General features: G+C 38.4%; 1 protein-coding gene across 6 annotated transcripts in view; it reads right to left on the reverse strand.

The window, feature by feature from the left end:
- Positions 1-12500, reverse strand: part of LOC135226565 (AT-rich interactive domain-containing protein 3C-like) — a 337603-nt gene that overhangs the window by 293334 nt on the left and 31769 nt on the right. For all 6 annotated transcript variants that reach the window (XM_064266245.1, XM_064266246.1, XM_064266243.1 and 3 more), the window contains exon 2: positions 257-553. In XM_064266245.1, coding sequence (XP_064122315.1) covers positions 257-553 — 297 coding nt within the window. The remainder of the gene's footprint in view (positions 1-256; positions 554-12500) is intronic.

Consider the following 12500-nt stretch of genomic DNA (forward strand, 5'->3'; position numbering starts at 1 on the left):
TCAATTAAGCTTTAAGCTATCAGACTAATGCTACCATCTCCCACCCCCCGCCCCCACACCACCACACACAAAACAGGTATTGGCCTACGTGGAACCCTACTTGCTATTCTTCTATAAGCACAGAAAAAAGAAGCAACTTGGATTGGATATTCATATCAAAGCAAAATCTGCCACAAGAAAAGCACTTGCTGAAAAGAAGACAAGCATGATGTAATTAATGTCCAGAGGAGACTTCAAAGCGAAACCTCCCACTCACCTCTCTCTTCATTTTAGCCTGCAGGAGGGTGTGCAATCTATCGTATAGATTATGACTATTATTATTGTTGTTGTTTATGTGATTTGGGGAACCGGTGCGAGGAGGCGACGAGCCGCTCAGGACGCTCTCGCGGGCGTGCGTGAACAAGGACGCAGCAGATACTTGCTGGCGAAGTTTGGCTAGAATGTCCTCGCCCTCCAAAGCGCCTCCGACGGGCTTCAGTGGGCTGTCGCGGCCGCCCATCAAACCCAGACTGTCCTCTTGTTCCATGTCAGAGACGCGCTCGTCTGTACCCGACTGAAATGCAAAAAGAAAAGGAATTAATATTTCAACCATGAAAATAAAAACAAATAAAACACTCCTTGCACTCCTACCTGCCAAATATTTTCCATTTTGAAATTTACCTCTACAGTTGCGGAGGTCATTATCATGCATGAATATAGACAAAGAAACTTAGGATATCTTGGAATGATCTAAATGGCAGAATACCTAAATAAAAAACACAATACTACATGTTAAACTTCAGTCCTCGTGATATCGACAAAGTCTCAAGAGGATCCTATACTGTATACAAAAAGGAAAGTCTCTGGAAGACCTCCCAGGGATACCTGATCATCCATTTTGGCCTTATGAAGTGTGACATGTCTCGACTTTGGTCGCCATATACTGCCTAGAAGACACCTGCTAAGATGGGCTGTTATCATATCTATCTACCTGACGTTTCCTGATTACAAGCCCCCACCCCAATCCCTACCCCCTGACGACCTCGTACCCCAACGATACCCTTCTAACATACATTAACCCCAAGACATCAACCTTCACTTCTCTCTCTAACCGGGTATCAACTATAAAAACAATTTTTAGGAGCATTGAACTTGTGCAGCATTTAACGGAATATATCTAATTTCGGTTTGTGAATGTATTAGTTCCCACTAAGACTTTCTTTCTCCAGGCAATGAAAACAGAAAGGGAGTTTTGACGATGCAAGCAATTGCCGGTCTTCCATATTAAGGCTGAGAAATCTATTCTCTCTCTCTCTCTCTCTCTCTCTCTCTCTCTCTCTCTCTCTCTCTCTCTCTCTCTCTGTGTAATTCATTCTCTCTCTCATCTCCGTAATCAATTCTCTCTCTCTCTCTCTCTCTCTCTCTCTCTCTCTCTCTCTCTCTCTCTCTCTCTCTCTGACATGACCCTATCATCGGCGACCTTCGAGGAATGCACCAACATGCATGTTCCTACGTTCATTTGGCCACGAATTTTATTGGGCATGAACACGCGACTTTGACCTTTCTTGAGGCATCCACAAAGATTGAAATCGTGCCCTATCGCTGTGCCCACACCCCGTTCCTAAATGTCGCGGGTGGGGATGATAAATATAAACAATATTCATTAATGATGCAAAGCATTGAGAAGTGTTCCCAATAAGGGTTCAGGATTCGATCTCCCTTCCACCCATGGGTAGACCAGGGGTCCTACGAAGGAGCACGTCTCTTCCCTCAACACTCCCTACATCCTAAGGACAGAACGTTCCTGCCGTGTAAGACCTCCAAAGCTTCGGTGACGGACAGTACGCTGCTCATTTGATGCAAACTGCAATTTCATCTCAGAACAATCCTATTTCTCGGTGCACATCCTCGATTGCACAGCTCGAGTTTCACTACCAAGTTTAGAAAACGGAAACAGTTAGCATGAGAAAGATAAAAGAGGGAACCCCACCTCTCTCTCTCTCTCTCTCTCTACTGTCTTCAATTCGTAATTTTTTTTTCTTCAAAAACAAACATTTTAGTGATACATCGGACTCAGATCTGCAGAATTATTTTTTACCTTTTAGCCTGACACCTCCACCCATGCTAAGATAAACTTCATTGACTAGTGTCAAAGTACTTAATTTACTGTGCAGGTCAGTTATCATATGACACTGGATTTTAAATGAATATTCCTATATTGCCCACTATTCACCAAGGATTCGAACTCCGGGCGCCTCCTCTGCTCTTCCCCACACCGGGGGCCGCTCAGGTGTTAACCCTGCTGACTCTCCTATAATCTCGTTAGTGAGACGAACGTCATGACCCATAAACTAAAAAAAAATATACATACAAAAAAATAATCTATATATATATATATATATTATATAGTATATCTATATATATATATATATATATATATATATATATATTATATATAATATATAATTATAATGTATAATATATATATATATTAAAATATATATATAGTATATAGAATATATATATATATATATATATATATATATATATATATATATATATATATATATATATATATATATATATTATATGCGGCATATTCAAGGAAGTTCAAGAACGGTAATAAGGCATGAATTGACCTAGGTCAGTACGATGGGGCATGAAGAGAAGAGAGCGGGCAATGCCAAGGGACAACGTCAGGGAAATGAGAATGAAGCCAGAAAGACATGAACGGTGACAGAGCGTCAGCGTGAGAAGTCATGACGTGAGAGATCATCATGATATGAGAGAATGGGAGAATTCCTGATCGAAGGGGTGTTTTTGCACTTGAATGGAGAAGAGCTTGAGGGAGAGCGTGGGTGACGAAATGGGTCGAGGAGGACCAGGAATATGAGGGGGAGGTGGAGGAGGGAAGGGGAGGGGGGGGGGGTGGTGGTGCTGTGTGTAGGTGATATCATGAGACGTCGGGAGACCATTAAACAGAAAAGTCGTAAATCTAATAATACGATTTAATGGGCAATAAAGTTATGATCGAGCAGCTGGCTCCTTGCGGGAATGTGTGTGTGGCACGGGGCATGGCATGGGTATAGTAGATCCAGAGCAGGCATAGGGGAAGGGGGTTAGGGCTTGGGGGGGGGTCAAAAAAAAAAAGGAGGCGATACGGGCCTCTTGTTTATCAGGTTGAATCGAATACTCTCGATGGAAGGTGCCAATACTTTCAAGAGTTAAGAAAATAAATATCATCCTGCCGTTTTCCTCGTCGTCAAACGTAGTGCGCAGCGTGGCTCCTGGCTCACAATGAACAAAGTACTTGGTTGCTAGTCAACTGTAGCATGTCGCACCTCATGTCGCACCTCATGTCAGAGAGAGAGAGAGAGAGAGAGAGAGAGAGAGAGAGAGAGAGAGAGACAGCAGTAAATGTGAGTGATCAATACAATCATATATTAACATAAGTGGGAAGGTGTATGCATCGACGGTCAATATTCTACTATTCATCAGGATAAATAATCCATGAAAGAGCTTAAAGCTGTTCTCTCTCTCTCTCTCTCTCTCTCTCTCTCTCTCTCTCTCTCTCTCTCTCTCAGCCAACGTACAAAAGTACAAATGAAACACCCACCCATTCGAAAATAGTGGAAGATCAGTTAAAATATCACATCCCAGCAGCCACTTCGCATGATGTGATCAGTGCCATAGCCACAGGCTGAGATCATTCTATTTTCGTATGAAACACTCAAATACATACAATAAATACTGCTATTTAAACGATAGACACAACTAAAGAAAAAATATCGGATATAGTCAGCGTTATTTCTGGTTTCAATCAGAACACGAAAGGGTGCAAACCATGTGATTTTAAAGATATAAAAATAAGATTGAGTTCAATTCTGTCTCTAACTACATTTTCAGTCTTGAACGCTTCGCGTGAAAGATGATTTGTTTCACCAGTTGGAAATTGCTCCCTGACTCAAAAAATCAGGAAAATTAAGTAAGCAGAGAAAAGGGAAGCAAATGCTTAGGTTTTCATCACAGGTAAGGTATCAAGAAAACTGATTTAGCTCTTCACATATCTTGTCTGGTAAGTAATCACCTCAATGACAACATACTCATAGATTTGAGCTATGAGAAACATTAAAATAAACTCTTGGACTTTCCTTGGCTATGGAGTAACCACGAATATGACAGCAAAATCTTAGTTTTCGCGGCCGGTAAGCAGTCAGGAAGGTGAGACTGACAACTTGAGATTTTCGTAAGGAATATTTCACCATGATAACTAAAAAAAAAAGAAAAGAAAAAAAAAAACTTATATTTTGCCGTTTGTGGGTTATCAGCAAAAAATTAGAGCATATTGTAGACACTCTTCAAAACCACATCAGCTGAGAAAAATTAAACAAGTTAAACGAAATGAAATATAACTCATTCAATATCATGTTCAGCAGTAAGACATGTAATCACGTATTGAAGTTGAAACGAAATTAAATATAACTCACTATGCTACCGACTGTGACACTCGTTCCTCTCTGGATTATTTCAATTATGACTTCCGAACAGAATTCCCGACAAAAACAATAATAAATAATTAGTTATAAAATGCTATGCCCCTCCCCCACCCCACCACCCCATCTCTCTCTCTCTCTCTCTCTCTCTCTCTCTCTCTCTGTTGAATATGGTGGTTAGAGTAGGCTCAAGCTGACGTCATAAGACCAAGGAAAACTAATAGTAGAAAGAACATAAGAAAAATTGATGTAATTTCGAGTTCTCTCCTACATTAGAGCACAAACAAAAGCGCCGCCCAGTGCATGATCGCGTGTCTAATCGCCAGCCCTTAAGTGGACGGGCAACGATCACTCTTAGGTGATACGCCATAACTATACAATGCAAATGACAACCGTGATCATGTCCAGAGCAAGCGATAAGACATCGTCATTAGAATCACTTCTTCGTTTTTTTCACTCTTGTCACATAAAAGAGAAATTCCCGAGGAGTATGTTTCAAACCTGGTCTTTTCATTTTGACTCCATAAGTTCATGTTTATTGCGAATGAAATATTTATCACTGAAATCAACTGATAATCACGCATACTGTAAATACAACTCGAAATCCAATTCACAGCAAGGACTGTTTATTTCCCTGACAGATCACTGTAAAATCTGCAATAGATTACTTTTGTATGTTGGCTCCCCTCCCTCCCACCCTCCCAAAATGCCAAATCTGAACCTTCTTGAACTTGCCCGAGATCAGATTAGGTGCAACCTATGTCAAAAGTATAATCTGAATCGCTTCATAACTGTGCAAAGAGGGACACAAACCTCAAACTTTTAGTTACCACCTAAAGTAATATCATCCCTAAACATAACAGGAAAACCCAGACATCTAATAACGCATCCAAGAGCAGCCTCATAACCAAATATCGCCGAAATCCGATCATTACAACCCAAGTTGCTAAGCAAACGAACCTGTGATGGATTGGACAGGAAGAAAAGCAAACAAGGCGACCTTTTCTTTGACCGGCCCCTCAGTCCTCTTCCCCAATCGCTTCGCTAGTAGTAGATTATAACGGCACGCAAAACGTTACATTTAAAAATATGAATCGCTACAGATTTTCTTTAAATTAGTACAGATTTTATTTTTCTTATCCTCTGCTGTCTACTCATTCCAGGCTTCAGTCTTTCGTTTTCCTTAGTCTCGTCTCCTGTGAGATGTGGATATACTGCTGCTTTGGATGTTGGACCCACATTTTGTTCTACTTCCTTGGAAGACTGGACCATTATTTGGCCTTCTGCTCCTCTACAGTGGGGCCGACTTTGTAGCCTACTCCTTCTCCGCAGGTTACACCTACCTTTCGGTCTACGCTGCTATTCCTTTCGGAGGGCATATCTACTGTTTGACCTACTCTTCTGGAAGGTGACTCACTTTTTTATCTTTATACATACTTTGGAAGTTGAGTCTACTGTTTCCTTACCATATCTTCCTTTTTCTTTGTTCCTGATTGATAGGTGAGTGAGAAATGGCAGACCTCAAGTCTGACTTCACATAAATTTATATATAATATTACATACAAACAAACATACAGACATACATACATATATATATATAGAATATATTATATATATATATATATATATATATCTATAATAAGATATATTATATATAGAAATATAATATTAATAGATATAATTATATAGATAGATATATATATATATGATATATATATATGGATATATATATATATATATAGATAGTGAGAGATATCTAGATATATATATATATATATATATATATATAGATATATATATATAGATATATTCTTACATAATATATATCATATATATAATATATATATAAGAATACATATATATATAGTAATAATATTAATATATATATATATATAATATATATATATCTATATAGGAATATATTAATTAATACTATATATATGTCTGTGGGTGTTTTATTATACGATTACCAGCCATTCTAAAGTCAAAGAAACATAGCAATGCAAAGGAAAACAATCGCCATAAGAGTAGTAGCAACAGTAGTAATGGCGGTGGTAAGGCTAGCATTAGTGGTAAGTAGTAGTTGTATATATTATTACAAAACAAAGTTAATGATTAGGCTTCGTACAATACCCAACGCAGGATTTCTTGATTATTATGGCAAACAGCAAAAGGTTACAGGCCGAAAAAGAAAATCTATAACGGTAATTATTATAAAAAAAAATTATTGGAACACCTCAAAAGACGTATTTGTAACACGCTTTATTCTGCCTTTCCGTATTATGTAGAGAGTAGTCTCTGATGCTGGATGAATCCGTAAAAAAGAAAATCACCAGCAGAAAAAGGCTCCTTTCCCAAAAAAAGCCAGTAATCCTCTTCGCTGTTCAGTTTCCAGATCTTTAAGGAGCGGAAGTACGCAGCACTCCTATGGGTGCGAAGTGTACCCATTACACAAACCATCACATGCAGACACCATGACTGACTCTGCTCAGATGTAAACACGAGTCTCATGGAATCTATTCACTGCAGAGTTTGAGTAGCAATAACTGCAATTTGTTCATGGCAGCCTTTTGTCTGTTGAAACGTCAACGGAGGCTCATGGCCTTCATTCGTTTCTTGGTGTTTGTGTACGACACAGTTCAAGTCGTCAATTATAGTCTTTGATCCATTTAAGTGTAACACGGGTCCTCTAGAAATTATTCATCGCACAGAAATAGTTTAAAAATCGACAACATTGTCACCAACATGCCTTAATTTCCATTCGTGGAAATTCGTGGGTGCCTGCTCTGTGGTTGCCACCAGAACTACTTAAAAATCAACCAGTAAAAATCAAGTTATTTAATGTTCAATAAGCAACCAACGTTCCGTGAAAATTATTTAGAAACGCCCACCCATGAGAAATGAGCAAAATTACACGTAATCGGAAATCCCTTCATACGAACTAGACGTTCCTCCCTCCTACCCCCTCCCCAGGAGCAGCAGAAAATGAATAAGTCAAAATCAAGCAAGTCGACCGTCGAGTTAGCGTACTAAGTAAGGATATAGTAATCAATCAATTCTCAACTCGGACGTTTTCACTTTCGTATTTCTTCAGAGCTCTCATCATTTTGGGTTTAAACAAGTATTGAAACTTGTTTACTAACCAAACGACACCATCTTGAATTGAAAAAGGTCTTTTTGATCATAGGGAAATATTGTCTTAGCAAAGGAAGAACACATTTACAAATCGGCCTTTTTATGCTTTATACTTTATTGGTGAACTTTACATTACACAAACAGTTGATAGACGCGTGTAATAAAAAAAAAAAATTAAGATCACCTCACACTGAATAAACAATAACCCAATTTTCCCGTAACACAACCTCAAAAAGGTGACCCTATCGAAAGGGGCACTTAACAGTACTACTAAAAACAAGTGGTCAAATTCCCTACATATGATGAAAGCGTGTTGGGAAAAAAGTCAATTCACGCAAAATACTTCTATGCGCGAGACTTTCCTGCTATGCATACACTAAGGTTTGGCAAGACGTAGGCCTATTCACAAGGAAATATTGACAGACAGTTGAAGAAAAAAAAAAAAACATTCAAACGTCTCTGTGATAAACCTAGAAGCTCATTTGAATTGGAAGAAATTTGTTCGTATGTGCAGCAAGTCCTCTCCAGCAGCTGCATGTAGCAACTTACAAATGAGTCAGTATGCAAATTCTCATGGAAATGTGGCGCGATACAACGCGCTTTGTAGGCTCTTCTCCCACGACCACATTTTCAATTAGGGATTTTCGGACTCAGTAATGGAGCCATGATCTCCTGAAATCGAGAGGGCTGTGACCGGAGAGAGAGAGAGAGAGAGAGAGAGAGAGAGAGAGAGAGAGAGAGAGAGAGAGAGAGAGAGAGAGAGTCTCTCTAGATAACATTAAGTACATCACAACAACAGAAAGACTGATATGACCAAAGAAACTCGCAAGACAGAGAAAGAGAATTATGAATGACAAATGAAAATTGTGAACGACCGTGGCAGATGTTTCAAAAGAAATTTCCAATAAAAAGCTTAAAAATAATTTAGAGAGAAATACAGCTATTAACCTTTGCTTAATCCCGTGTCATTATCTATTAAGCATAAATTATCCAAGTCATTCACACAACTATGATACCAAATATCCTATTCACATTGAGTTCGTCACTGGAGGGACCTCAGTACATTCGACACTTGGGATGCTCTAACGTTGTAAAGAAGAAAAAAAAGTATTATGAAGGATAATTTCACGAAAAATCCGACAGTGATTATTAAGCGGAATACGCCTTCATTAACAACCTTTAGTGACATTTATCAGAAAGCCGTCCTGTCTTAATGTAGGCTATTACAAGTAAAATTACGAACAAACTATGAGCTAGTTAAATGTCCTCTAGTGGGTTAATTACCATGATAACGTCGTGTCCAAGAACTCCGTTTATCATGATTTATAGCCAAACGTTCAGGCAACTCAACCAATCAACTTTTCAAAGGAATAATCCTTTTGCAGCTAAAGTTATTCTTCGGCAAGACTTTTTTGTGAAATCTAAATCTCCTCCAGCCACCATAAACATAGCAGTTGATTTCATTCAAAATCAAATTATACAATTTGTAAGTTTCTTGAAGAATTGTAGTTCAATACATCTATAACTGATGAAAAGAATACATAGACAGAGAAAAGTACAAGCTATGAAATTCCCTATTTTTACTGACAAAGGAAGGCAGGACATCCCAAGTTTTTTTTTTTTTTTTTTTTTTTTTTTTTTTTTTTTTTTTTTTTTTTTTTGTATGACATCACCAGGTAAATATGTGGAAGGCGTTTCAGCCAGGTGGGCGGAGCCTATCCCATTCAGCAGCTATATTACAGGTGGTCCATCTAACCCCCAGTTGCCTATGTGGAGTTGTAGGGCAGGGGGTACCAAGAGTAGAGATGGAACCATGACGCTTTATACAGACATTTGGTCAGAAAAGTATTCACAACTGCTGCTCTCACGGAAGCTCCCAATGGGTGTAATAATGTGTCATTAAATACTCTACTACAATGTATCTCGCGATGTCATTAGCGTTTCGCCTACAATAATCCTTTTTTTCAAGTTAGTCCCATACAAAACGATACTAATGCTATTGTTAGTCTAAAACATATTTGAAAAAAAAAAAGACAATTCACAAACAAGAAAAAAAGGTGATGATAAAATTAGCAATCATGCATAGCAGCAAGCTGCAGCAAATCCAAATCTGCAAATCATCACAGCTTTACTTTCCAGCATGATGTATAATATATATATATTTCCAGCATAATGCGTAAATATATATATTTATATATATATATATATATATACCTATATATATATATATATATATCATATATATATATATATGATAGTTGCTGCACACTGACAGATAAGGAAATTACAAGTAAGCTACGCGTTAGAATTCTTCACTTCACATCAGATGAAAAACCAAATCTTATCCCTGATGACAACACACACAAATCATAAGGTTTAAATCCACTGCCGATGATTTTTCTCTTCAAATTATGGGTCCAGTGACAGGAAAAGGAAAAAATAATAAACTGTTCATTGGCAAAAGAAGATAAGAAAGAAATGTCAGTCATGGAGGAAGATTTGTGGTATCATTACCATCCAACAAGGATGAAATAAAACGAAATGGAACAAGAGAATGACTATTGGCCAGCGTTCAGCCTCAATTGATCACACCATGCAATCGAGAACCATCAATGAAAGAAAGAGGAAAGGACACTTCTCACTACCATCCAAATGAGCAGCTGAAAAGGGGACTAGAGCGCTCACTGCAGGGAAGACAGATCCTGGATGTGCACAATAACACACGAGCGGCTGTGTCCACGGAATCCATCACGAGCGAGAGCGCTACTGAGAGAAACGTGGTGATAATTGTGAAATTCGAAATCAAGATTAGTCTTCGTTTGAATTATATTCGTTTCCCATACATAGCCATTAAAGAATTTGGCGTATCTTAAAATATGCCAGTACCAATTCACGTTAGACGTTCAAATTCGAAATATGCTAAAAAAAAATAATAAAATAAAAATAAAATAAAAATAAATGCGACAGGTACTAGTAACAATAAAATTGTATCACACAATACCAACCATTTTCTTTTATGCAGCGAACACGACTAATATGAATTTAATTTCTGATAAGCCTTATTACAATCTCTGGTTCTGAGAAGTGCATATTGGACTTGGAATGGAAATTCTATCCACAAAAAAAGACTATCCTGAATATAAAAAAAAAACAATATAAATGCAATAAAAATGCTTTTTTTTTCAAAATCTTACTATACTATAATGGGCGTTATGTTTGTCCGTCTGCCATTCAATCACGGCCAAATGGCTGGTCCGAATGGCTGGTCCGATGGGCATGAAACTTAGCAAGGTTATAGTGGGGACCCCTAAGATGGTTTATAATGGGGATTCATCCTACCTCCCCCGCCCCCTCCGAAGGAGTGAGGGTGAGAAGGGATTCCCTGAAACGGAGCTGGTTCTGCCCGTAGACTGTTACTTTACGAATTTATCATACAAAATTTCTTTCTGGAAAAGAATACTATAGAGTAAACATCAATGACATAATAGTTAAAAAAAGGACTAGCGAGTCACTTATATGAAGCAGCAGATGAAAATGCTTTTATTAAGGATTGGTAAATTGCTAGTGAAAAAACGACATAGCAATCTGAGCAACCTTCAGCAACGAGAAATATGAATATCTCTAAGTTTATTGCAGAAAAATTCAGACGATCGTTAGTACCATACACAATATAGTGCACACAAACAGCATCCTTCCAACACCAGTGAAAAAGAAGACATTCCAAAGAGCCGACAGGTAGCACCCAGCCAAGACTGCCGACAGGTAGGGCCCGTTCAAAACGGGCGGCAAGCAACCCCTGTCAACACTGGTGGCAAGAGGCGACGGATCATCACTGGTCGAAAGGAGCAACTATTCAGCGCTGGTGGAAGGAGCAACCATTGAACGCTGCCGTTCAACACTGGTGAAAGGGAAAGAGCAACCATTGGACGCTACCGCTCAACAGTAGTAAAAGGGAAAGAGCAACCATTCATCACTGATATAAACAAACTCCCTTTTGTTCCGCAAGACTAAATTTTTTTTTTAATAATATTAACTGAAAGTAGCACAAAAATTTATTATCGTATGCGGCGTGTAAGAATGGCTTGAGTCTAAGTAATATGCAATCCTCACACAGAATGGGCCTTAATGCATAAAAACCTTGCGAGTCCTGAAAGGAATGATCGCGCCATTAGTTTACGAAAAAATGTAAATATGCTAAAATACTACAGAAAGCATTATTATTGAGTTTTTTGGAAGTTGAGATGGCACCATTCTTGTCAATGAAGTTTACCTCTAAGATATTATTATTATTATTATTATTATTATTATTATTATTATTATTATTATTATTATTATTATTCAACAACTCGTGCATGATGTCCTCCAAAGGAAGAACGGTCGCCGAATTCAGGTAGCCCTTCGGGGGGAGGGGAGATTTGGAAAAGTAAACGGAGACTGTCATGCTACTAAAAATCAACACCGCGCTTCTTCCTTAAACTAATTAGGGGAACATTTTATGTAAAGTTTGCAGATATTTCTCTGCTGCAATATTTGCAAATTCTTTTCATTCCTTCAGCCCAACTCAAACACCACCTCTCCTTGCAGCAAAAAGGAACTCTGCCATGACACACCAAACGGCATTTCAGAGAGGCCCTCTCCTCTTTGTACGAGGAATGAGGAAGATAAAACAAGGCCCGATCAATACCCTCAGTGCTGACGCCTGGCCACAAGGTACGATGGCAGACATGTGCGGGTCCGACAAGTTAGCCCCTGGCTCGTATCAAACTTCACTGGACAATGTGCAAATTTGCAAATTTAAGGAATGTTACAAATGCATGGGATCATTTTTCCTGGGTTCACTAATATAGCCAGTAATGGCCTCTTTTTTTCGGACTGGAGTCATTTCGCTAATGA

This window comes from Macrobrachium nipponense, chromosome 14 (assembly GCF_015104395.2).
Source record: "Macrobrachium nipponense isolate FS-2020 chromosome 14, ASM1510439v2, whole genome shotgun sequence".
Classification (NCBI taxonomy): domain Eukaryota; kingdom Metazoa; phylum Arthropoda; class Malacostraca; order Decapoda; family Palaemonidae; genus Macrobrachium; species Macrobrachium nipponense.